At 46.3% G+C, this 27,955-nt stretch overlaps 1 protein-coding gene across 4 annotated transcripts in view; it reads right to left on the reverse strand.

Moving 5' to 3' along the window:
- The window catches only part of Shank2 (SH3 and multiple ankyrin repeat domains 2), a 503,818-nt gene extending 478,953 nt beyond the window's left edge, over positions 1–24,865 (reverse strand). Inside the window, exon 1 of one of the 4 annotated variants that reach the window (XM_063227696.1) lies at positions 24,428–24,865. In XM_063227696.1, the coding sequence (XP_063083766.1) occupies positions 24,428–24,858 (431 nt within the window). In that variant the 5' untranslated portion in view covers positions 24,859–24,865. The remainder of the gene's footprint in view (positions 1–24,427) is intronic. The other 3 variants (XM_063227697.1, XM_063227700.1, XM_063227698.1) reach the window with 3 other exon arrangements.
- Positions 24,866–27,955: the final 3,090 nt, after the last annotated feature.

The following is a 27,955-nucleotide window of genomic DNA, read 5'->3' on the forward strand; positions in this document are numbered from 1 at the left end:
GGTGCATCCCAAGGTGTTCGGCCCATCTCACCCATAGGGACACCCACAAAACCCCAGTTCCTGCTTCTGCTGCAGACCAATCCAGGTGCTGCTCCATGCCCCACATGACCCAATGCCCTAGCTCTCGAGAAGTCTAATAAAATCTTTCTTCAATGCCACTGGCCTCTACATGTCAATACTGTCACCTCCAGAAGTCAAAATTCTGCAGGTATGAGGAGGTTCACATGTCTACAAACAGAGCTCCCTACTCTCAACAGAGTCCCCCAGATGACAATGTCCCTCCTTTATCACAGAGAGTAAAAAAGTGGCTCTTACTCTTGACACACATAACTCAAGTTTCCTGCTTTGTAGCCAGAATGTGTCATGACTCAGAGCCTTTAGATTTCTTCAAGAAATGGTCCCTGATGACTACATATTTCCCATGAAGCCCTTCTCAACACCTTGGGTAGCAGAGACTAAAATGTGACAGTGGTGCTTTGCTCAGGATCCTACATTGTTCTCTGCAGATCAGGCACCTGCTCCTCTCTAAGATGTCTGCCTAGGTACATCTGAGCCCTCTCCTCTAGGTGGAACAGTAGGGCCATGCAGCCCTACCTGAGATGCTGTGGGAACTCTGCTCTTGAATGGCCACTGAGAAGGCTAACGGGGGCCAGAGGGTGGTTCCATGGAAAGTGACCAGCAAGTCCCTGAGGCTCCGGTCTCCAGGCTGTGGATCAGCTCTGCTACCCTGCTACCCAGACCACATCTTGGCAGGAGAGGGCAGCCTGGCACTGGGGAAACTGATTCCTATTCTCACATCCATGGTTTTGCTGGCACCCCAGAAGCACCAACCAGCATGCAGGAACCTGGGTTCTGGCATCTTCCTACAGGACACAGGCTCTTCCCTCCCGACACACAGCCTCCTCCTGCAGCCACAGGGCCACAGGCAAGTTGAGGCAAGACATCCTCTCCCCATGGCTGCTGGCCAAGCTTTCATGTGCAGCTGGTGTCACTGATGACTAACAAAGAACCAAGGACCTGTGGTCAGGACATATGCACTCTCTCAGTGTTCACAGGGGTAGGGAAAGCCACTAAGTGACCTCTGGCCAGCCCTTGTTCTACCAGTCTGTGTTTCCAGGAGCCTGCGAGGGCTCCCCTCACCTCATCTTGGCACACTGCTCTGACCACCTCAGGTATGTGAGTTAAACATGCAGCCTCAGTGGATTCCACTCTGTTCTCCCAAGCTTCCCAGGCACAGGATCAGACCTGGGGCACTGACAGAGTTTCAGATGGCAAGTCTGGCCAAGATAGCTCCGTCCATGTGTGTGGGCCAAGAGCCACTTGGGCCTCAGAAGCTCCCTGGCTCCAAGACTGATGTCATAAGGACAGGATTCTCACCCGAATGCACGTGAGGAAGTGTCTGGAACTGAACTGTGCTGGGGTTCTGTAGGGGTGGTCATTTTGTCCCCAGTGAAGCAGCGCCTAGTTTGTGGACTGGCCAACATCCAGCATCATTTCCCTGAATGACACACCACATTTGCACTGGGTTGCCACTCAAGCCTCTGCAGACTCAATTCTTCGGCAAAGCCACATGTGACATTCCATAAGTGGCATCTTCCAGCCAGTCCACAAGCTCCTCAGGGACAAGGAGAAGACTCAGGATGGACAGAGCCATCATGGCACTGCATATGCTGCTGATGATCAAATCTTTCAAAATGAGACCATGTTTCACATCCATGAGAGCAGGAGGTTCAATGACAGGTAGAGAGACAGCAACCCTGGTCACCACAGCAGGAATGGAAAATGGCACCCAGCTTTGGAAGACAGATGGCAGCTCCTCAAAATCCTAAACTGGCACTCCCATGAGACCCAGCAATTCCGCTCCTGGATATCGACCCACAAGAAATAAAAACACGCATCCATACAAAAACACATCCAATGGTCAAAACAACAGTATTCAGGAAAGCAGGGGAGCAGAAACAGTCCAGATGTCCACTAACTCATGACAGACAAAAATATGACACAGCTATACAATGCAGTAACAGTTAGGAATAAAATTCTGAGGCCCACCATGACATGGAGGAACCCTGGAGATATCACACTAAGGGAAATAAGCCAGATGTAAAAGAACAAAGATTGTATGATTCCACTTATACGAGCTTCCTAGAATTACCAAATCCACATCCTATGGTAAGACTGTGGGGTCCTAGAGGCAGGGATGTGGAGTTATTGTTTCAGGAGGATGGAGTTTCCTATAGGGAAAGATGGATAATTCAAGAGATGGATGGTGCTTAAGGTCATCCCTGAATTATGCAGTTAAACATGCTTCAAGTGGTATAATTTAAGTTATGTATATTTTAACACAAACTAAAGAAACAGGCAGTTGGCAAAATTTGGCTGCAGAGCCATAGTTCATGGGTAAAAAAAAAAAAACAATACATCAGATGCTGTTTCTAGGGATAAATGCTCAAGTATCTTCCCAGAAGACAGTCCCTGCACAGGCCACCCTTGCAAATCCCACTGCCATTTCCCACCCAAGACAACCACGTGGCATATGGAAAGTCTTCTATGTACCTGATGAAGCATTAGTAGAGAGTCTGATTATACCCACAAGTGGTGAAAGTAATTTGAGACAATAACACAGAACACTTCAGGAAGGCACGGTGGTTCTCCAATTCATCTCTAATTCAATCGTCAACAGGAATTAGCACCGTTGTAAATTAATTCCATTACTCCAAGTGGAACCCTTCTGCTGCTAATTATGTGACATCCTGGCTACTAACTGAATTACCTCTTGAAGGCAATTTTCCATTTTTTTCCTAACACAGCAAGAGGGATCACCTGATCAGTAGGCAAAGTTTGAAACCCAGGATCCCGCAAGGCTTATCCTATTGGTCCCATTGCAAAATGAGACTACAGCCTAGCCTCAGGACGTGAGGTCCCACACACAGGTCTTATGGGGCAAATGAGACATCAGGAGGCTACCAGGCACTGTTCCTCACATACAGGCTGATGACAGAAGATGGCAAGTGGATAACCACGATGTTTGCCATTGCTTAATAGTAGCAAGGACACCCCTATCCTAGTGTCACACAGAAGGCTAAAACTCACAGCAGCAAATAGGAGCCTCTCCATGGAGGCTGGCTAGGGCACCTGGATTCACCTCTACCTGACAGGTGACCTAGCTTCCCCCTGTAGAAGTAGCATCAGAAAACACTAGCTAAGCAAGACGTTAAATTTAAATAAAAGCCAGCATCTCACAGCACAGTAACGTCCATGTTTCAGTAGAAAATCACTCATTATGCAAAGACTCAGCAAGAGCTCAAACAAGGAAAAGACTATGAGTAGATGCCAACACCAAGACAAGTGAGAAAAGTTTAATGCAGCTATGATAACAATATTGCTGTGCATAATTACAAACCTGCTGAAAACAAAAGCAAAAAGAGAAACACAGCAAACAAATAGAAGATCTCAGCAAAGATAGGAAGAAGTATCAAATGGAAATGTTGGAGCTGAAAATTACAGTAATTGAAATAAAAGGTTTAGTGGATGGATTTCACTGAGCAACAGAAAACATAGACAAAAACAGTCAAATGCAAGTTGGAAAATGAAAGATTCTTGCCCTATTATAATGTACTCTACAATTATGGTGGTGGTCTAACATGGCAGAATACCAAAGCAGGAATGCTTACCACTTGCTGCTTCTTCAGCCCTAATTACAGCTCCCTTTCCTATTTGTGCACAAAGAGAATTCCAATCAGTTCCTCACACATCATCAGTACCCACCCCATACACCACTTCCAATCAGAGTCATATAACCCTCTGCCTCTGTGTATCCAGTCGAAGCAGATAGCCCAGCTGCTATAGGTTGTATGCTCCTTTCCATATCCTCAATAAACCTGTTCTTTTTGTTTCATACTTTTTGCCTCTCTAATGCATCAGAATACTCTAATAGAAACCAGCCACATTGAACAACAGAGGAAAAAACAGACTGAAAATAGGCAGAGACTCAGAGTTGTGAGATTATTACAAAACATTCAACTCATTGGAATCCTACTAGGTTAGAAGAAGCAAGTTCTGAAAAAGTATTCAAAACTGCCCCAAATTTGGCCTGAGACACAAACCTACAGATTCAAAAGATGATGAAACCCAAACAAGATAAGTACAAGAAAATTCACAAGATACACCATAATTAAACTTTGGAAAATTAATGACCAAGTAAAAGTTCTGAAAATAGACAGAGAAAATGAAACCCTACATACAGGAGAGAGACAATTAGAATAATTATTTCTTATCACAAACCATGGAGGCCAAAAGAAAGTGAGGTGGCATTTGTCAGGTGATGAAAGAAAAGAACTATTAATGTGTAATTCTGTTCAGCAAATATAGTCTAAGAATAAAGAGAAAAACCAAGATCTTCTCAAATGAAATGAAATAGGAATATTTCACCAAAGGATGTGCTATAAAAGAATGGCTAAAGAAACCACTCCAAACAGACACAATAAAAAAGGCAATGTTGGGGGCTGGGGATTTAGCTCAGTGGCATAAGCGCCTGCCTTGTAAGCAGGCAGTCGTGAGTTCGATCCCTGGTACTGATAAAAAACGAAAAAAGACCAAAAAAAAAAAAAAAAGGCAATGTTGGAAGGAAAGGTATATATATGACGATTACCTTCAAGTTCCTTAAATTATGCTCAACAGTTAAATTGAAAATTTTTAACACATTCTGATGTGTTTCTAAATGGACAAAGAGAAAATATTTGACAATAATAAATGGGAGAAGTTAAAGAGTCATAAAAAGAATACATTTTACTTGACTTAGTATCACAATAGATGATGATATAAAGTTAGATATATATGACATAATTCCTACAGAAACCATTTAAATAGCTGTTCAAAGAAATGCACTCAAAAGCACAACTCAACACAAATAAGTCGAGCTAGAACTCAAATTGTCCAAATAACCCACATGAAGCCAAGAAGGGAACAAATAAAACTGAAAGAATATAAGGCTTAATATATCAATAACTACAACAAATATAAATGGCCTAAATACACAATTAAAAGAGATATAGGTTGGCACAATAAATTTTAAAAGACATTCATACAAGGTCTACAGGATGCTGACGAGCAAGATGAAAGTAGAAAGATGGAAAATACATTATACAGACATAATTCAAGAGCAAGCAGGCATGGCTATATTAATACTAAGTAAAGCAGACTTCAGGAACAAGAAAATCACCATAGAGAACACTGAAAATGATAAAAGGGTAATTTGAAGGAGAAGAATCAGTACTTACACCTGCAGACTATGACAAAGCACTCATAAAACCAAGCAAACAGGGAAATGAGCAAGGCCACAGAAGAACTCCACATCCCCAACCACGGGGACTGTGTTTATAAAACATCTCACCCAACAGAACACACGTTCTTTGTAACTGCTTACAAATTACTTGTAATTTGTAGCACTGAATGCACACATTAGAAACAAAGAGGAGCCTCAGATCAGCTTCAAATTCTACCTCAAGAAGCTAAACAAAGGAGAGCAAACCTCATGCAAGCCTTTGTGGCAAGACAGAACTAGAGGACTTTATGTAAAGTGAAATGAGCCAGGTATGGAAGACGAGCCCCACATTCTTACTTACCTGTGGAAGTGAAGACAGGTGATCACACAGAAGCAGAAAGGGTAGGAAAAGAGTAGAGATAATGAGGGGGAGACTAAAAGGCACCAAAACATGAAGGGTGGGGAGAATAGCCCCAAGGTTAGAGAGCACAATGTATAATGCTATTATCTACATAATTAAACCAACTAAACAGCTAAACATTTCAAAATAACGAGAGATTCAGAAGGTTCCCAGTACTCACATATGTTAAGTAAAGAGATAGAAATGTTGAAATTGACCAGATTTGATTACTGTACACCATGTACATGTACTGAGTTATACTGTACCCAACAATGAGTAAAACAAAATTAATTAAATCATTTTAGAATGCAAGAACATGGGAATAGAAAAAACTGAAAAACATAATCATAAAGAAAACTGAATGAAATCAACATAAGTCAATTAAATTGACAAAACCCTAGTGAGACTGATAACGAGAAAAGAGAAAAGCCCGAGTTACCCATGTCAGAAGGCCCCACGGCAAACACCAAGAGTACCAGCTTCACACACATTCATCTGAAACCACAGACAAAACAGACTAATGGCCCAAAAACTACAAAGAATAAGAACTTGCTCAATACGAACAGGCAATTTGAGTAAGTCCACATAACTATTAAGGAAATTGAATTTGTTAGTTTAAAACTCCCAGTTTTATTAAAAAAAAAACAAATTGTCAGACTCATACAGTTTTATTGGGCAATGAAGGATTGAAAGAAGAATTAATACCAACTCTACATTATCCTTTTCCAAAAACAGAAGAGGCACATTACTTTCCAGCTCATCGTACAGAGCAAGCAGTACCCTCATAACTAATGCAGACATGACACAGTCAGAGATCACCGAGGGAACAGGAAACAGGCAGAATTTTGGGCCCTTAGCTGATTCCTGTATTCTCCTGAGATGCTCAGTCATTCTTGCTAAGAACCATGACTCTTCACTTGTGCCTAAAGACGCCCAACAGATTAACTAAAAGCTGAATAAAGTTCGACCTTCATTTCGTATCCTTTGTTACTGTCACTTTGGAGTCAAATCTTTCCTCTTGCATAGGGATATGCTATGCATAAGGATGGGTTGATCACTTAGGAAGTGTGGCTGGGCAGTCTTGATCAGCCCTGAATTTACATGATATCACCTTCCTTCAAAATTGAGAACACTAAGACAAGAGGTCTACAGGGACATTCAGCTGTATCCAGAAGCCTGGAGCCATTGTCCTACACCTGTGACCACCTGGATTCCAGAAAAGGTAGTGCCCCATATGGCTGAGACCACCACACAGAGACAATCCTGTTCCAGGGATGAAAGCAGCAGTCGGCTATAAAGATTCCAGAACTCTGACATCAGGACTGAGGCAATGATTTACCAGACCCCTACCCACCAGCTACTCCTTGAAAGCTGACCTTTTTCTTTACAGATAGGCCATTCTGAAACCCTGTATCAGTGTCTTTACATTTTACTCATTGCTGAGACGAAATACCTGATGCCCAAAGTTGGGAAAGAAACAGTTTATTTCTCACACTTTTTGGAGGTTTCAGTCCATACTCAGTTGGCTCCAAGGCAAGGTGGCATGGCGGGGACGCAGTTCATGGCAGCTGCAAACAGCAAGGCGGAAACCAACAAGAGAGAGAGAGACATGCCTTCTTCCTGCCATTACCTTGTATGCTAGCTCCACCCCTAGGTGGGTGTAGCACTGACACCATCAACCCAAGCACTAGACAATGAACCAATCACAAATACAAAATGCAAATGTATGAGGCCTGGGGGCCACTGACATAACATGTCAATCACTGTGCCCGTCCAGCTACCTAAGCTGGAGTCTTTTTTCTATCTTCGCTCTAACTTTTCAATTAAAGCTGTCTCCTGTAAATTTGTGCCTTAGTTTTAATTTCTATTTCTACTACAGCAGTGAACCATGTTAGCTGGCAACAATACCAAAACCAAGGAGTGAGAGACAGGCAGGGAGAGAGGATGGGCAGTGAAGGAGGAAACACAGAGAGACAGACAGACAGACAAAGACAGAGTCAGAGAGAGAGAAAGGCTGACTATAGATCAATACGCTTCATGAATAGAAACACAGAAATCCTTAACAGACTGTCAGCAAATAACATTCAAAATACATGAAAAGAAATATATACCACAAGCAAGTGGGCTTTACTCCAGGGACATGAGCCTGGTTTAATCTACGTAATCCAGAGAAAGCATTTAACAAAATTCAGCATCTATCTGTGATCAAAACTGTGCTGAAAATGAGACAGACATTTCTTCAACTTAATAAAGACTAGACATTCACACACACACACACACACACACACACACACATCAGGTAACATTATAATTTGCCCTCTATCAGGGACAACACAAAGATGTCTGCTCTCAATGCTTTTATTCATAAAACACTCTTAACTAGTATGAAAAGATAAAAAGAAAAAAGGAAACAAAAAACATAAATATTGGAAAAGAAAGAAAACAGTGCCTATTTGTACACAGCATGATCACAGAAAATCACAAAGGAGCTACAAGAACAAAACCTTCTGGAAATTATAAATGAGTTAACAAGGTCACCAGATACATGATCTACATTTAAAAATTAATTGTATTTCCACATAGTTGGACAACAAAATCACAAATAGAATTTCACATACAGCAGGGATGGAGAGAGGATAGATTGGAAAACTCAACACAGGATGTCAATTCTTCTCAAACTGATGCAAAGGCTAAGCACAATTCAAAAGTCTCAGCAAGACACCTGTGTTGATACAGACACTATAGTTCTGAATTTTATATGACAAGGCAAGGGGCAAGAATTAACTACAAGAAGCTGCAAAAGAACAGAGCAAGAATTGGACTACCCCACTTCAGGCTTATTACTTAGCTACAATCATTGGGTCTGCCTAGCTCTGATCGAGAGAAAAGGACACAGCAACAGAGCTCCCATACCAAACACACCGAGAAACCCAACTGGTTTCTGGCAAAGGTACCAGCATGGTGCACAGGGGAAGGGTTGTCGTTACAACAAATGGAACAACCGGACAGCCAGAGGAAAAATAATGACTGACAACCTAAGTTACACGCCTTCTACAAAAAATTAATACACGAGGAATCATGGCATTACTTGTAGAACTAAAAAACTTTTAGAAAAATATAGAAAATATTCAGGGTCTAGGATCAGGCAATACGTCTTAGACCTGATGCTAAAAGTATAATCCACACACAGAAAAACTGCTAAGCAGGACTTCATACCAAGGTTAAAAATCTCAGCTCTGTAAAAGACCCTGGTAAAAGAACAAAAGCATAGAGAAGAAATGTTTGCAAACTTATGTGTGTAACAAAAGCCTGTGTCTCTAATAGATAAAGAACCCATAAAACTCAGTGGTAAAAACAAAAACCACAACAATCCAATTAAAATAAGGATAAACAAGACAATGATGCCAGGGATGGTGGTGCAAACTTGTAAGCCCAGCAGGAAGATTGCTGCAAGGTAGAGGCCAATCAGGGCAACATAATGAGTTCAAGGCCAGCCTGAGCTTTATGACAAAGACACTGTCCTCCTTCCCACCAAAAAAATAAAGAAAAAGAACAATGACATATTTTACAAAAGAAGAAACACATACGGTAAATAAGCACATGAAAAAATGTCTGCCATTGGCTATTAAAATGCAAATTAAAATACGACTATACACCTATGCAAACTGTTAAAATTTAAAAAGAAACTGTCATTGCTTGGTGAACAAAACAGAGAAAGTGAATCACTCATATATTATGGGTGGGAAAATGGAATGGTACAGTCACTATGGAAAACAGTATGACGGTTTCCTAAAAAAGCTAAACATGCAACAACCTTATAACTGAGAGAGAACACTCCAGGCATCCGTCCCAGAGAATCAAAGGCCATTCTGTTCACAGGAGAACCTGTACACTCATGATTCTAGCAGATTCATTCATAACAGCTCCAAACTGTCAGCAACCCAGATGGCTTGAAAGGGTGGGTCCAAACACCCACACTAAAGAACACTGTCCCACAGTAAAAAGCAAACAACTGTTGATATATGGCAACCTGGATGAATTTCCAGAGTGCTGTGCTGAACTAGAGAGGGACACAGGGGGGCAACCCCAGATGTTAATGCATGACTCCATTTCTGAGTAATTATTGAAATGACAAGAGTACAGAAAAGGAGAGCATATCTGAAACTTCCAGAGAGCTTCCAGAGAGGGAGAAGTATACAGCAGTGAAAGAGTAACAGGGACCCTTTGGTCCCTGTAATGGACATGTCTGACTTGGACACCACCAATTTGTCAGTGTTCTAGCTGTAACACTATGTAGTGTAGTTTCCTAGGATAAAAGTTCCTAAAATAAAGAGTTAATTTATTTGAAAAAATACAGTGTAGAAAATAAAAGAAATTCCCAGAGAGTTACCATACCACCCAGAAATTACACTCATAGGCATCTACCAGAAAATAACAAAACATATGTCCACACAAAACTCTGCACAAGAATGTTGGCTGCAGCCTCCTGCACAATGCCCAACAATGCAATACCCCAAGTGTCCACCAGTTGATGAGGGGACACATGCACTGACTTATCCATATTGCTATGGTTCGGGTCCTAAGTGGTCCTGAAGACCTATGTGTTAAAGGCTTAGTCCCCAGCGTGTAGCTATTGGGTGTTGTGAATCTTCAGGAGAAGAGACCTAGAGGAAGATGTGCCTCAGTAGAGACCGTAGGAGCCTGGTTTCTCTATCTCTCCCTGTACCCCCATAACCATCATTGCCCTTTTGGTACCTTCACCAGAGGCTCAAAGAATGGTGCTTCCTGACCTTGAACTGGGACCTCCAGAACTGTGAGCTAAATAAACCTTTTCTCTTTATAAGCGAACTGCTGCTGGTATTCTGTTATAGTAACAGGAAGCTGTCTGATATACCCAACAGAGAATAACTAAATTACTGAACTGTTTTTAAATGTTAGCCTTCAGAAGTCTATTTTTACATGTGCTCATCATTGTAACTGGAATTTAAATCAGAACTATGAGCATTTAGAAATGTAGGTTTTCCAGAAACACTAGGCAAAAAGTGGTCCAGTATTCTGGGCTTCTAGTCAAACCACCAGACCTAGCCAGGGTGAGGCTCAGGACCTGTGTCTTGAAGACCAGTAGGGAGTAAGTAGCTTCTGCCAGTCTGCATTCTGGCTAGTTCTATGTCCTTTCCTGTCACAGATCTCACCCCTGGAGTCCCAGGATAGGAGAAGAATGTGTGGGCCTCCCAAATGTGGAAAAGATGCAATGTCCCCTTAGGCAGGAAAACAGTGAAACAGCCTGTGCTGAGGGCACTGTTGGGGTTAAGCATCAGAACCTCTCAAGGGAAGCAAAGCAAACATTCAAAGGCACGGGAATAAGGGTCTGCAGGAGCCCAGAACCCAACAGCCAGAGTCCTGTAAAATCCAGCACAGGCTTCATGACAGGAAGGTTGGGAAGAAGTTCTCCATGAAGCAGACAAAATGCACTTCAGAGTGCATGACTCTCCCACTGGGATGGACACACACTGAGACAGCATGGAGCCTGTGAGCATGGGGCCCAGGAGCTGCAGGGGATACCACTGGGTGCAACCCCAGAGAGCAGTGAAGCTGATCCAATGAAGGTAGGCCTGTGCCTGGGAACCCCAGCCTAGGCAACTTCTTGAACAAGTCACCTGAGTGGGAAGATCCCCGTAGCAGTAGGGAAGAGTGAAGGGCTAAAAACAACTAAAAGACACACGCAAGGAGAGCAGATGAAATGGGACTCACCATCCATAAATCCTATGTAGCCATTACAATGTACAAAATGTGAGCTATGCAACCATTCAGTGCACACCTTTCAGGTAGCTATTGTCAAAGCTTCCAGGGGCATGAAATACCCTCCACCACCCTATACAGGCCACCGAGGTCCCACTGCACCAAATAAAGAAATGGCTCCAACATAGACTGCTTGTGGGTTGGTGAACAACTCCCCTCCCCCAACAATCTACCCTGGAATTTGCATATGCAGCCAGAAGGACCCCACTAGTTAATGAACAGCACTATGCAAGTGCCATTCCCTCCCTCCTCCACTGCTCTCTCCATCTGCCATAATGGGAGTTCAGCTTTAGGCCTGGTCTAGACTAAACACTCAAAGGTGAGGTGCCCAGTATCTAGCCTGGCCTCCCTGGAGGATACCAGATATGGGGAAAAGCCACACCTTGCAATTTCTCCCACACACCAGTCACCCTGCTTTGTCTGAGACCTATGGAAACGGGAAGCTCTTTCCATGCAAATGGAGCAAGTGGGTAAGAAGACATCTCAGTTGAGGAGCCCAAGACCATATGGAACTAGGGTTGAGCATAGTTTGGAAAACTCTCGAGACTTGAGACATTTGCATGTCCATGTACACAGCACTATGGCCAAAATGTGGCAGCAACCCAAGTATCCATAGATGGATGGATAGATGGATGGATGGACCATGTGATCAGTCTGTCCACACGATGGACCATTAGTCTTAAAAAACGAATCCTCACACACACCACAACATGGATAAACTTGGAGCATACTATGCTCAATGAAATAAACCTGGCGCAAAAAAGACAACCATTAACTGATTCAACTAATACAAGGTCTCCTAGTGGTCAGACTCATAGAGACAAAAAGCAGGATGGGAGTGCCATGGCTAGGGAGGAGATCGGAGTCGATGTTTAACGGGGTCAGAGTTTTCGATGAAAAAATAGGAAAGTTCTGGAGATAATGAAGATGGTGAATATGCACCACTGAACTGTGTATTTAATAATGATTAAAATGGTAAATTGTTGTTACATATATACACATATATAGTATATTCCATAATTTTAAAAACCTAATAGTAGAAAACAAGCTTGAATGAAAAAGTGGGAAACTAAGATTCATCAAAATTTAAAACTTTCATACTTTAAAGTATACCATTCACAAAGCAAAAACAGAATCTATAGAATGGGAGGAAACATTAAATTATGAATCTAATAAGAGACTTGGGTCTAGAGTGTGTAAAACAATTTTCAACTATAAATAATGAAAAGACAAAAAGGCAATTAAAAATGATCAGTGGGCATTTCTCTAAGGAGTATACTGAAGTCTCTTCTGAGTACCTAAAAAAATGCTGTATATCATTAGCTCGAAGAGAAATACAAATCAATAACCCAACAAGAGGGGCCAAGGGTGTGCCTCAATGGTACAGTGCTTATCTGGTGTGTCTGAGGCCCTAGATCCAATCTCCAGTACAGAAAAAAAAAAAAAAAAAAAAAACAAAAAACACCTAACCAGATCATCCAGCAAGATGGCTATAATCAAAACAAGAGCTAATAACAAGTTTTGGTGAGGACATGGAGAAACTGGTATCCTCAGATCCTGCTGATCAGCAGGTAAAATGGTCCATCCACACTGGAGAAGCCTGGCAGCTCCTCAGAAGAACATAGAATCTCCATAAGCCTCACAATCTCACTGCGAGTAAATAGCCAAGAGAAATGATAATTTGTATGTGAGTATTCACAGCAGCAACATGCATAAAAGCCAAATAGTCTGAGAAACCTACCTCTTCACATGATGAATATGTACATTAAATGGGTTTCACTCACACAATGGAAGAGAAAGGAATGGAGTGGTGACTCATGCTTCAACCGGGACAAACTTTACACCCATCTCACTGAGTGCAAGAAGTCAGTCACAACAGGTCATGGAGAGAGTCTACTTTTATGGAATGTCCAGAATACACAAAGCATAAGACAAGAAGTAGATTCTTTTGGGGTGCTTAAAACATTGTAAAAAAACAGCAGTGGTCCTCAAAGCTGTGAATATGCTGTTAGTTAGTGAACTGTGCTCTTTAAATGGGTGATTTGTAGCCAGGCCTGGTGATACACACCTGTAATCCCAGCTCTCTGGGAGACTGAGGTAGGATTGCAAGTTCCAGGCCCAGCCTGAGCAACTTAGCAAGACCTTGAGTAAGGAAGGGAAGGGAAGGGAAGGGGAGGGGAGGGGAGGGGAGGGGAGGGGAGGGGAGGGGAGGGAAAAGAAAGGAGAGGAGAGGAGAGGAGAGGAGAGGAGAGGAGAGGAGGAGAGGAGGAGAGGAGGAGAGGGGACAGGAGAGGAGGAGAGGGGAGAGGAGAGGAAGAGTTCAGGGTAAAGGCCCTAGGCCCCAGTACTGCAATAAATAAGTGAAAAAATAAATAAAAGGGTGATTTGTATGATATGTACATTATTTTTTGATAAAACTTACATATGTATCTGAATACATACACACACACACACATTTTTAACAGAGCAGAACCAAGCACATTCACATTCTTCAGCACCTGACTGGTATGTGGTGGGCACATTCCAGGCACCAGGAACATCCTGATGAACAGGACAGACAGCCAAGGTCTCTACAGAGTGAAGACCTTCCAGAGGGAAGCAGGCAGGTAATAAGTACAGGATCACACTGAGTGCAAGTTATCAAGGAAGCAGAGCAGGCAGAACAGAGTGCAAAGCAAGGGGCAGCTGTTGCAGTCTCAGCCCCTCCACCCGCCACCCTCCCAGCCCTGTGTCCATTCCCAGGGGTGTCCTGAGAGAGGTCTGCCCACTGGCCTGCAGGGGGCTCACACTCCCAGAGACAGAGGCAGCACCTACCCTTCCATTCCCATCCCATACAATCAGGTTACCGAAGAACTGACTCTGAACAACCTGACATGAATACCTATCACCAGCCTCTTCCTCAACCTGCATCCTGACCCCACTCGAGAGAAGAGGAGAAGGAATCTGGAACTCCATGATCATGCAGAGCAGAGAGCAGTTCTTCCTTGTAAATTCACCTTCTTTAAGACCAAGGCCAACGTCAATCTGGCTGGAAACACAGATCCCATTACTGATAAGTTCAGAAGTTACAAAGGAAGTTACAAAGGCCAGTGAGAGAATAGCTTGGCCAAGGACAACTCAAAAACAGTGCTGCAGGTCTAAACCAGGCTAAACCTTGTCTGCCACCAAAAGTCTGAAAACATAACTTAAGCCACAGGTGAACCTGAGGCTCAATCCCTATTCTCCTCCAGTTTCATAAACCTAGGCAATGCGTGAGATTTTTTTCCAACAGAGTGACTGGGGGTAATGAAAAAAAAAAAAAAAACCATGAAGTGCACAGCATGTAGCAGGTACTCAGTTACATACCTAATGAATGGGGATGTGTGGTGATTCTGTTAATAGGAACTTATTCATTCAACAAACATTTATCCAAGCACAATGCCTGCTAACAAATGCCCAATGTGCTTAGCACTGTGCAGCAGTCTCCTGAAAAGCTTGTGGATAAGATAATGCTGGGGTCTCCAGGTAACATCTGTTCTGTGATTTCCAAAGTTCAAGTGTTTTCAAGGACCATCCTTAAGCTCTGTGGGCACTCCTCCAGGCTGTGCTATTCTTCCTCTGATGAGGTCCCTCGAAGTGCTGGCTGTAGCACCCTCTGCAGTGGCTGACATGAGCAGCCTGGAATTTTAGTATCAGTCTGGAATTTTCTGGGACCCTTCTCCTCTTTACAGTTCTCTGGAACAGTCATACATTTTTCCCATTCCCCAAACCACCATCCAGGGTTTATCAGAGCCCCCAACCCAGCAGAAGGCAGTTGGGTTGAGAACCAAGCCAGAGGAAGATGGGGACAAACAGGGAACTTGCCACATGCTCTCCTTTATCCACAACTGGGAGGCCATCCAGGCCCCACAATCTCTCTTGTAGGAGGCCTCTCAGACAGTTGCTACTTCCGGTAGGGATGAATATTGAGGCCATTTGACTTCTCTGGATGATGGATCACAGAGCAAGAGTGACAGTCCAAGGTCACATGCTGGAGGCTGTGGAGCCATGGCTGAGAATGGCCTCTTTCTGTAACTCACAGGAGCTACACTGTGCACTGTCACTACTGTACAATTTAGCTTTTGGTCACATCAAAACACATCATGTCACCATGTCACATCCACAATGTGGATTTCTTTAGATTTATCTACTTTGGTGGGGATTTTTTTTTCCAGTTTCTTACATCTGTGTGTTCATTTCCTTCCCAAGACATGGGGTATTTTCAGGCATAATTTCTTTGAATAGGTTTTCTGGTTAAAGTCAAACATGGAGAGAACTCTGAAAGCAGAAAAAGTGAGTCTTCCCATACAAAGGACCCTCTGTATGACTATCCGCAGATTTCTCAGCACAAACCTTGCTGGCTAAGGGAGCATGGCATACGATATTCAAGGCACTGAAAAGTAACAAAAAATTGAACAAGAACAAAAAACACCTTCACATGCAACAAAAGTTTCCTGTGGAGATGAAAATGATACAAAAGCATTCCCAGACAAATGAAAGCTGAAAGAATTCATCAGCACTAACTTGAAAGAAATGCTAAAGGTAGCCCTCTAGGGTGACAGGGAAGAATGTTAAAAAGTAACATAATAGCATAAGTATGAAATTCACTAGAAAATGCAAATATACAGATAACCCAGAGTCTATATTATTGTAATAGTGGAGGAAAAATCACTTTTAATTCTAGGACAAAAGTTAAAAAAGTATTGTGAAAAGATACATGAATACTGAAGATATAAACTGACAACAGTAATGAAGTGTGCTGAAAAAGTCAGTGTTGAATTTCTGTGATTCAAAGAATCAGCTTAGACTTCTATACTTATAAGATATTTTATGTTTGCCCTTAAACTAATCACATATATATGCACTTATGGAACATACAATATGCTTTGAGAATGAAGTTCCCTCCCCCACCCCACCTCCTGGTTGTGTGAGGTCAGTTGCCTGCCTTCCCTGAGCTGGTATCTGGCTGATGAATAATGCTGGCCCCCAGGGGCAGGGGTTGCTCCACACACAGTTCCATCTCTTTCCATGGCCTCTGATCCCACAGCTGTGCAGCAGGGTCTCTCCAGACTCTGTAGCAGCTCCTTCTCCATCCTCTCCCCCAAATGCCCCTATTCACATGAGAAAAGTCTCTCCTGTGCCAGACAGTGTAGTTCGAGCAGCCCCCAACTGGACAGAGCCTCACACCCACAAGAGAGTCCTACTTCCTGCCCCCTTGTTACTGTCCAGGTTCATGTCACCCAGCCTAGGAACAACCTCTTCCTCTCAGTCACCCCACAGATAGCTCCGTGCCCCTGCCCTGCTGCACATCCATCTCACTCTGCATCCTCCCAGCTACTCTGCCAGTGTTTCCACAACCTCCGGAGGCCCCACTAGGTCTCCTTGACAGCCTGGAAAGTGGACCTGCATATTCCCACTGTCTTTGACTCTGCATCAGAGGGCCTATCTGTTCTTGGGGTGGGGACCACTATGGATCATCTAGAATTTCAAATAAATTTCACAGATGTGTTTTATTCAAAATATCCACCTGGCTGCATGACAAAGCTGGTTTTGGAGTCCAGACCCTGTCCACAAGGCTAGCCCTGTGTTCCTCCTTCTAGTAGTGCTTTTCTTGTTTTAGAAAATAACTAGGACTTTGTTGTATGCTTTGTTTCTGATTATTCCCTTTTTGGAAAATGTTTCTGTAAACAAACGTTATTTATGCAAATATGTAATGAGTTGTTATTCTTAAATGTATTAATAGTGTTTGTGGTGTGGGGCATTGTGCCTTTGCACTAAGCTACATCTTTATGTTTTTCTATCTTTCGATACAGGGTCTTGGTAAGTCAGTAAGTTACCCAGGCTGGGGCTTCAGCTTAGATCTTTCTGCCCCATAGAGTGCTGCTTTTAAGTTCTCTTTTAAAATTTCCCATAAGACAAATTATCATTAGACAAATGCACATAGACAAAAAGTTTATTGGTCCTTAAAAGCTCCTATTAGGTCAGTTGTGGTGGCATGTACTTTGTAAGCACAGCATTCTCAGAAACTGAGGCAGGAGGATCTTAAATCTCAACCCAACTTGGGCAATTGTAAGATTCTGCCTAAAAATAAACAAAGGATTAGGGACATAGCTCAGTGCAAAGACCCTGGGTTCAATTCACAGTACCACAAAATAAACAAAAACAAAAAACACCCTCTCCTCAGAGAGAAAAGCAGCCCTTAGATCCTGATTTTTAAGACTGCTGTGTTGCCCTGTCTGCTTCACCTGGAAGTGACCAGGAGGGCAGACTAGCACATCCCAAGATGACCTGGAGGCAGGTAAGGGCTGACACATCATTCCACCCAGTGTCCACGCCCAGACAGGAGACCTCCAATCAGTTATTCAGCATCCTCTATCTTGGCCTGTCACTGGGAAAGGGCACAGTGGTCTCAGAGTCCACGCACAGCTGTAGTGGGGATGATGGCCAGGCTTGGCATCAGGAGAGCAGTAAAGGCTAAATGCCCACATTTACTACGAGTACCACTTTCACCATGTGTAGTCACCGCAAGGACCACAAAGGAAGGGAAATAGAAGGACTTCAAGAAATTATTGGGCCTGTGGTGTCCCTGCCACCCCTAAAGAGCAGGGGCTTGGGGGACATCAGCCCAGGACACCTGCTTACCACACCCAGCCAAGGCCAAGGGGAGGGCAGAGACTGTGTCTAGGGCAAGCCCAACTTCCACCATCACTGTAGGGCCACGAGATCACCACTCTGAAGCAGCTAAAAATATAATAATCCTTGGGGTCCACAGCAGCCTGGTATCCTGACAGGCACATCCCTACCCCTTAACCTAGGCCGAAGAGGTGTCCAACTTTCACTACCACAAAGCTTTGTCAAAGACAGGCTGACTAAAAAGACAGAACAATCCCCAGAACAACCCTGTGCAGACCAGACAGAAGCTCCACCAGTACCCAGCATGAGACACTTAACCTCCAGAGGCTTTCCCCATAGAGACCCTAAAGATGTGAACAAGCCAAATGCAGGCGTTCCTGTTGCTTTAGCAATGACCCATGTTCCCTGCTTCCAAGGATGTGATGAACACGCATTGCTGCAGTTCAAGGAGCTGTGGGAGCTCTAGGAATCAGGAAAAGGCTATTTGTTCCTGTTCTTGTGTTTGGGGAATTATTAACAGCAAAATTCAGATTGGCTGTTCATATCTTCAGGAATTCCATTCCCAGCCCCATCTGGACTCTGGGCTCACATTCCATAGAAAACTCACTGTTTACCCACGGACTTCACCCTACTCTACCCTGCCCCCGCCTAGTAAATATTTAGAGTGTAATGATCCTGGCCGGTGCGGGCATGAGCCACCAGCCAGTGACCCATCATCCCTAGGCTGCAGTGCCAGCACTGGACCCAGAAGAGCCAGAGCTGCTCCTCTGTCTGTAACCTGCCAAGGGAGCCAGCAGTTTGATGGTTTCCATGATTTCTTATTATTTAATGATACTGAGAAAGGCAAAGCCTGGAACCATGATAGGGCAATGGCCATGATGCCTTCCCATTCTAGTATGTGCATCTGTCACTACCCCCCCACCCCCGCTCCCTAGGGCCTGCTCACAGGCATCCCTCTGCAAGACCCTCCATGCTGAGGCATCAGTAGGGAATTTGCAGGAAATTTAAAGCTTGGAGGCTCACATCTCAGCCCTCTCCTCCCAGACCTGCCAGGGCAATCCCAGCTCCTGGCCTGTGTGGGCTGTGGGCCTAAACTCTGCTGGGGCCAACATGCAAGACACCCCCTGGGCTCCAGGCCTTCCATGACCTACCCAGTGGGGTCCCTACTTCTCTACCCTGCCCTCTTCAGGCCCAAGCACCAAGTATCCAGCAGAGCCTTGGGGAAGCAGCTAGACAAGTCCTGGGCAACTCCACACTCTGGCAGCATCTCAGGCAAGACATCCCCAAATCAACAGGGGAATCATGAGGTTCCAGGCTCACAGGCCTGGCCTGTTGACAGTTCAGAGGTGACATCATCTGTCCCAGGATATCTTTATCTAGGTATCACTGGCTCAGGGAAGAAATCACCTACCAGGACCTTCCTTTGACTGTCCTACCTCCTAAAAACTTAAAATTTCTCAAGGTGTTTTCCCAGAATGCTTGCCAACAGAATCCCTAGGAAACTCAGCATCGGTCTTTACCTCTGTGGCCCACCATTTGCAATCTGTGGCCTCTGTTGAGGAGTTTGTGCCCTGATTCAACCCATATGCCCACACTGCACTGCAGGACCCAGGGAGAGGCCTGGACAATGCACACCCAAACACTGTCCCTGTCCTCTGATGCCAGGCCTCAGCTCAGCACCAACATCTGGCAGCCAGTCGGGGGAACCCTGCTTGTTGCTGCTGCTACTCAAAACTCCCAACAGCTGGCAGGCTTTTAAGAGCTTAATCCTCCAGGGAAGTGACGCATGTGTATAGTAACCCTTCCCAGAGGAGCCTTGCATCCAGAGTGACCCTGGTTGCTGTGGCTGAACCTTGGGCAGGTTCTGGGCACCGAGCATGGGTGGGCATGTTCCCTGCCTTGTTTGAACCCCTGAAGAGAAGGCTTCCATCAGAGGCATTCCAAAGACAACCTCGGCAGTCCCAGCACTGCCAGTGAGATGAACACACATCAGTTGGTCAAACCGATTCCTGAATCTGCTTTTCTGCAAAAACAAAAAGCATATCAAGAAAGCTGATCAGACAGCCTATAATCCCAGCATTCTGGAAGCAGGACTATCATATGTTGGAAGCCAGATCAGGCAATTTAGAAACACAGCAACACTGTGGTTCAAAATTTAAATAAAAAAATTCAAAAATGTCTGGGTCAATGCAAAGGCTCTGGGTTTGATTACTAGTATGGGAAACAGAGAAAGGAAAGGAGGGAGAAATCTGATCAGAAACTGGTTTTTACATGCTATCACTCAATTTCCTACCACAAAAACCAAACCACTAATCTTCTCCCTGCCTTCCAGCTGCACTTTCCCAGGAGGTGATGTGTTCTGAGTCCTGGCAGCATGGGGGATCTACGGGTTGGGCTTCCCCGATGCCCGGGTGCAATTCCAGCTCCTAAGCACTATCTGTGGGACTAAGAAGTGGCTTCACTGCTCTGAGCCTCAGGATTCTGATTATAAAACAGGAATGGTAATTGGTGGTGACTCTCTCCTCAGGGTTTAGTGGGACTTAAGACAGCAAAAACAGTTTACCATGGGGATACATGCCTATCTCAGTGAATCTGGAGGTACTGCCCAAAAGGCTGAGGTGAGAGGATCACAAGCTCAAGGGCAATCTAGAGAGACCATGTCTTAAAAAAAAAAAAAAAAAAGAATGATAAAAGATAGCAAGAACACAGAGAAAGCAGGGCTTCCATGTCCCAGCTGCTGACTCTGTTATTACTGCACCTGCTGGTGGTGCTTTTCCCACCTTGGAATCAAGACTACATGGTTTCTACCAAAGGCACCCAGTCCCAGGAATGCAGTCAAACAGCCTAGACCTCTTCCAGATGTTTTTATATTCCCTTCTGCACACATATCAGGGACGCTTGCTGGGCTTTACAGCCAGCACCCAACAAACATTTCTGTTACAACCCTTGGGCACATGCACTAACTGTCCTGCCACTCCTCTTTGTCCCCACCCCTTCCCAGGGGCAGCCACTAGCATTCAGCTCCAGGCCTGGCACAAGGCAGCAGGTCCTTCAGTAATGATCATAAGCTCATCTTGATGTGACATGTAGAGAAAGCCCTAAATCAGCTGTGCCAGCAAGCGTGGCAAGCCTCTGGTTTTAGGTGCTACAACCTTACACAAAGGTCACAGGATCTAGGGTCAAGGGAAGGGGGGCTAAATCTGTTGACAATCTTTCAGAAAGTAATTCATTCACCTAGAGCCCAGAAGGGCTTGGTAGCTCCAAAGGTGAAAAAGATAGACCTGTGTGCAGTATTCCCTTCTCTGATCCCCAAACACCGTAATGGTCCAGGTAAAGAGTTTCAGGAAATTAATGAAGTCACTTGGGTGAAAGAGTCTAAAGCATCCCTCTCACTGGTTCACAGTGGTTAAGGATAATCAGGGATTCTTAAAGAGACTGTATATGTCAATTCCCTTGGGTCATGCCCTCCTGGATGTCCTAAAAGCCATTCTCAGGATCAGAAGGCTCTACCTGCCCGGCAAGGAGACCTTAGGGGTCAGGTGCTGTTGTCCACAACTATCCCAGGTCTCTGCACACACCTCTGGGCCCCCACATGGTGTCTCACTTTGGATAAGTCCCTATTAATCATGGGGACCCACAGGAAACCCAGAACTCTATCACTTAGAACTCCAGCACACACAAAGATACAAGGCAAGCTTACTAAGGAACTTTCTACAGAAGTCCTCTTAGGAGTGGTCTGGGTCTGGTGAAACAAAATGCAGTGTTATCTTGCAATTCTCTTACCTTCCTCTGGTCAGATTTTCTCACCAGCCTCAATAATCCTGTCCCCTAGATATCCACCTCCCACCCTCCCAGGGCCTGGACCAAAGTCCCTGAACTTGATAGGGGCCTCAAAACACCAGCAGAGGGCCACACTCACAATCCACAGCAACAACTGAATAAGCCTAGAAACATCTGGAAACTTATCTGAACAGGGCTTGCTAAACAAAAGCTGCTGGAGACAGTAGAGCAGAGATTCCTCCTCCCTGTTGAGGATCTAAATTTGTTAAAAGCAGCCAAGGGCTGTCAACAGAGTCCCGGGGATCTGCCTTTAAAAAGCCAAAATCACCTTATTCATAAAGAGCTCCTTTGACACCTGAATCCCAGCCTCCTGCATAGAGGCCCAGAGAATGAACCAGCTTTTTACCAGTTTCCTCCTTCTTGGAAGTTTTCCTAGCATGATAATAGAATTCGTTTCCTTTCCTTGAGAACATTGCTCCCAGGAGTTTTAACATTCAATCACTATTAAGAGAGACTCATTTGGACAGAATCAAGAGTCTCTCGTGCCCTCTTTAAAGATACTAACTTCTGGGGGTAAAATCCCACAGCTACCACCTATTAACCCTCCTTAAACCAGCCACCTCCACTACCCCTTCCTTAATAAGCAGTGCCAAACTCCCTCCACGCTCACTGCCCAGGCAATGGAAGATTCACTGCTTTAATCAGAGGCAACCTTGCTGTGATATACAAGTTTGGAAAACTCAGGTCTCCAAATGCAAACGCCCTGGACATCCCACTCTCCCACCCATATACCAGGTTTGGTGCCTAGCATGCAGAAGATCATCATTATTACTGAATGTGGATTGCAGAGGACCTGGATCCACCATGACTTCCACTAGATCCCTGGCCAGCAGAACCTCCCCGGTCGGTTGAGGGTCAAATTCCAGGCAGAGGTCAAACCACCAATCCCTAGGGGACTTCCAAAATTACCTCCTTGCTTCCAGGAGCTCCGCTTAATTAGCTAATTGACCTCATTTAACGTTCAAACTTGAGTTTCAGAAGAGAAACAGGTCACACACTTATCCAATGTACTACCTCGATTTTCCACGTGGAAACCACTACAGTATTTTCAGATGACCTCGGAGGCCTCGGGGAGCACACTCTGCCTACAATCACTAGCCCCCATGTATTCTGGCTTAACCCTCCACCTGCGGACCCACAACCTCCGATCAAGCTGCCAGAGTCCCTTTAAAAGCTCTGCTGCCAAAATTCAGGGTCCCTAAAACCATTCCTCTGCCCTCTGGGCGCCCCCAGCCCCATAGAAAACGAGAATCTTGCCCGCGCTTCTACCCACCCCAGAACAAGAGGTCCACGCGCAGATCCGTGGAAGGGTGCAGCACCTCGACTCCGGGACCCGGCGGTAAGGTCCACTGGTGACCCCCTCGCCTTCCACGTTCAGAGGCGAAGTCCACCGCGACCCTCACATTCAGAAGGTGAGGTCCACAGCGACCCCCGGAGCCTGGCAGTGAAGACCACTGCGAGACCCACAGCAGCTGCTCCGGCAGAAGTCCACGCGTGGATTGCAGGGGTCACACCAGCTGGCTCAGTCGTGGGCTCCAGCCGAGGGGTCCAGTGAGAGGTCTGCGTTTCCCTTAGCGCTCCCCGCGCGGGGCGCGCCCAGGCCGCCCCGTGGAGGCGCCGGGGCCGCGGGCGCGCAGGCGGAGCGGACCGCCGCAGGGGAGGAGGGATGCCCGGGCGAAAGTTGCCAAGGAAACTTGAGCAACTCGAGCGCGCCGGTGCCAACCTTCTGCATAATTCACAGGCGGTGGCGGCCGGACGCGGGGGCCGCTCCCCTGCGCCCGCCGGGTCCCCACACCCCTGCAGGAGAGCGTGGCAGCAGGGGTCGGGCACCCGGCGGGAGCTCCGCGCGACCCCGGAGACTGGGGCGCCAGACCCGCCAACCCTCTGCCGGCACCCGAAGCGCAGGCACCGGCTCTCCGACTCGGATGCTGCAGTTCCGCGCGCCAGGCGAGGGGCGCTGGGGGTGGGGCTGGGGTGACCGCAGCGGGGTCTCTAGGGACCTTGCACAGTGGCAGGGTCTGCGCCCTCTGGCGGCCCCGCGCCCGCTACTCCTCCTCCAGGTTTGCTGGCCCACGTCCCCGAGAGGCAGGCGGCGACTTGCGGCAGGCCGACCCAGCGAGGGGCGGAGGCTGCTCTACCTGCGCTGTCCCAGGGGAAGGGACAGGAAGAACGAGAGGTGGCAGGGGACAAAGAGGCTGCTCCTGCACTCTGTGCCCACGCCGCTTTACAAACGGGTCTTTGCCCCACAGGGGACCTTTGGGGGTGGGGTGTCTCACCACCTGGTGAGACAGCGAGCCCCACCTGGAAGCGCGCCTGGCATCGTCTCCCCAACCCCCAGCTTCTACGGGTCCAGGTCTGCGCTTACCAGGTACTTAGTGCTCCTGGAATCAAGACGCACTCAAAATGGCTCAGGGAGCAGCGCTGGGTACCTAGGAAACACCCACTGCCCTTTCCAGCGCCCCTAACCGCGGTCTCACCTGCTCGCACCGTGGCTCGTGCGTTGGGGGCGGACCCGAGCCTTCGCCTGTGGCCGGCGTCCGCGCTCACCTGGCTCGGCCTCGGGGACCGGAGCGCGGGAGCCACAGCCGCGGCCGCCACGGCTCAGGTGTCGGGAAAGGAGCGCCGCGGCCCCGCCCCGTGCGGCAGCCTGCAACCGGGGCTCCTGGGGGCGGTGCGGCCGGGGTCCTGGCAGGGTGGGGGAGGGCTCCTCTTGCCGGCCGAGGGGTCCCTGCCTCCCCTCCTGCCGCCGCCCCCCCTGCCCTGGCGCTCCAGCTTGGCTAGCGGGGTCTGTTGTAGCAACCCCTGGAGACGCTGGGCGCCCAGAGCCGCCCCGCCCCGCTCTGCTGCGGGCTGCGTGGCTTGCGAACCCCCTCCCCCTGCAGCCCAGCGGACCAGAAAGTCCCTTCATGTTGTCAGCCCGGCTCATTCTGCTCGATTATCTCGAACGCGGCTGATTCCCACCCTGGACTATTTTAATAGGCTTCGGAAGCAGAGCCGGAGTATACAGGAAGCGTTAGCAGAGCACTTCAAAACTTTGTACCTGGGCAACTCGCAGGCTGCTGCTTCCTAGGTCACCAGGTCTGGGCACCTTCTGTCCAGGGGCAAGAGACCTGTCTCCAACAACTGCCCCGCGAGCCATGCAAAGGCGGGGGTAGGAGTGAGAGAAGAGCTGCTGCTCAGAGGAGTCCTAGAGGCCACATGGCACCCTCTGGAGTCACCCAGGGATCCTGTTTTACCAAGGACTCCGGAATTGCTGGCCTTGCCAAAGCCCAAATGAGCCTATCAGGAGCCTCTGCCCCCAGCTCGGAGGCCTGGCACGGTCCCCAGTTCCTGTGTGCTCGTGGGCTAGAACTCCTCCAGATTCCCAATCCACTGTTAACTCGGCCCTGTAGGGGCTGTGTCTCCGTCTAAAACTATTGAGGTCTCTGTGCTCTGTGTTCTTCAATAATCTGGAAAGGGAGGGTATTTCCTGCCCTGCAGGATCTTCAGTCCTAGGAGTCTGAATTGGGGGTAGAGGTCTTGCACCAGGGTCCAATCTTGAACACTAATACTGAATGAAATAATCTGTACCCTCCTCGAAGAAAGTATGTATGAATGTATTGTATCCTTAAGTTACTCTTATAGGACATGTCTGAGAGATTTGCATGTGCTGGTGACTTCGACATACCAAAAGCAAAGTTAAATATTTGCTCTAGATACTGGTTTTTTTTTTTTTTTTTTTTTTGGTTTGCATAATTGTCCCACATTTCAAAGAAGTCTTTACAAGCACTTAGGAAAAAACAGAAATCATGTTTGGGGCCTGAATATTTTAGGACATGCAAGGAGTAAATATTGTAATTCCTTGAGGGAATTTCTAGTGGCAAACTTCTTTCCTCTGCTCCCTTAAGCGTGAAACTTGATAAAATATTTGTTGAATGAATAAAGGAGGCATTCTATCAAATGCTCATAAACCCTAAAACAGGAAGAAAAAAGCTTAGCAGGATCTCACAGGCTACCAGGAGAGGTGGGCAGCCCAGCATTCTGATGTTCTTTGAGTTTGCCAAGAACTGATTCAAGGTGGTGGGTGGCAGGTGTGGGCTCCACTTCCCCATAACTTGGTCACCCCCACCCCAGAGAAAGTGTATCATCTAAATGAATGACGTGTTTGCCCTACAAACCCAGCTCAAAGGCCCATCTCCAAGGCATAACTCTTCTGCCATCAGACCCCCCGCACCATCCCTATCCCAAGTGTGTAAAGCCACAGCTGCACATACAAGGAAAGTGGCTGAGCAGAATTCAGCTGTGCACGGTTTCTGCTGGGCACAAAAAGCCAGCACTTTGCTGCTGTCTTCAATAAACACTTTCCTTGGGTCCCAGGCCTCAGTCTGCCAATCCAACTGACACCCCTGCCATTCTCTCCAGTGCCTCTGCCCTGTTTGTTGTCCAACAGGAGCAGACTGTGATGAGAGCCCATTGCTTGACATTTAAGGACAAGATCCTGCCTATGTCCCAGTTTCTTTGTGTCTGTTTAGAGCTATCCGGTCCAGCCTTGTACAAAGTTACAAAGTTTAAGTCATATCCTTTGAGTCTTGAACAACTTTATATAGCGTGCTACAGGACCAGTTCATATTGCAGCAGGTACTTGCCCTGACCTAAGGCCCCAAGAAGTGTTTTGGTTTGGGGGAGAACCACCCCCCTAGCCTCAGGCTTCACTAAGTCATTGCTCACTTAATGCAGCTTCTTTCAGAATTCTTATCTCTGGTGCCCCCCTCCCCACTATACACATCACTGAGCACCTCGTTTCTGTTTCAATTAGAAATCACCCTTTTTGCTTCTTGGTTTCAGAACTCCTATTTCTGTTTCAGTGAACTCTCTTCCCTGAGTTTCTCACATATATGATGATGTGGAAGGAGAGGCTAAAGGAACTGCATGGTGGTCATGATGTCTAGGACACAATTTTTCCTGCTTTCTTGTAAATCCTGAAGGCTGCAGCTGTTACTTACAATGTTTATAGGCTATGCACTAGGACTTCCCAGAAAGAGCAACAATTTCACTGAGAGCTAGAAACTGGGCCATTCATATGGCGAAGGGAATCCAAAATATAACACCGTTTTCAGTCCTGGGAAAAACATAAGTATTTTGTGGCTTAGATTAAGTCAGATGCTCATTGCATTCAGTGGTAGTCCCTGCCTGGCTTGTGCTCCTGGGCTCAGGTCTCCTTAAGGAGGCTGCACTTTTTTAGACAAAGGTTTTCAGACTGCCCAAGCTGGTATGCCCTAAGTCAGCTGTTCTTGCTTACATGTGACGAGATGGGTCTAAGCAAGGGGTGGGAAATGTCCAATGACATGAAGTCAGGCCAGATAAAAAGTTAGGAATACACAGGGGAAGCCATGTAAAAGAAATGTGCACAGGTAAAAGTAGATGTTCCAGCCAGCAAGTCCCTCCGCTCCCTGGGCCTGGCCACATTTCCCTATGCTTTTGTAGTTTTTTCAACTTGTTTTTCCATTACAGCAAGAGGACTACTTCCTTCTTGTTTCCCTACATCAAATACTGGAAAATGTACTCATTTCTCCATAATTTCATGACAATTTCTAGTTCAGTCACAGATCTGATAGTGCAAACTGTCCCAGATTTTGCAAAGCCCCCACTCCTCTGCAGATAGGCCTCCCATGTGTCATCTCTGTGTCTTGCACAGACACTTATTACTTGCCACTAATTTTCCATGAGCTTATTTTCCATGGATTTGCTCTGAAAGGCCTCCTGGCACTTTGTCTGAACATAAGAGTGCAGGGACTGTAACTCGGAGAGATGGTTGGCTTCTCCCAGAATCTGAGATAAGAGGGGCTGTTCTGAAGCTTTCCCTGGTGGACACACAGGGCAATGGGCTGGAGAGAGGAGTGGCTAGCTTCCATCTAGGCTACGGCCCTTTCCCCATACCTCCAGTACACTCTGTCTTTCTGCCTCCCTCCACGATAAACCTCACACCTCCTGCTGGAACCGGTCAGCCTGAACGTGAATGTGCTGGT

This window comes from Cavia porcellus, unplaced genomic scaffold, assembly GCF_034190915.1.
Source record: "Cavia porcellus strain 051 isolate PalLab524CR breed Dunkin Hartley unplaced genomic scaffold, mCavPor4.1 scaffold_17, whole genome shotgun sequence".
Lineage (NCBI taxonomy): Eukaryota > Metazoa > Chordata > Mammalia > Rodentia > Caviidae > Cavia > Cavia porcellus.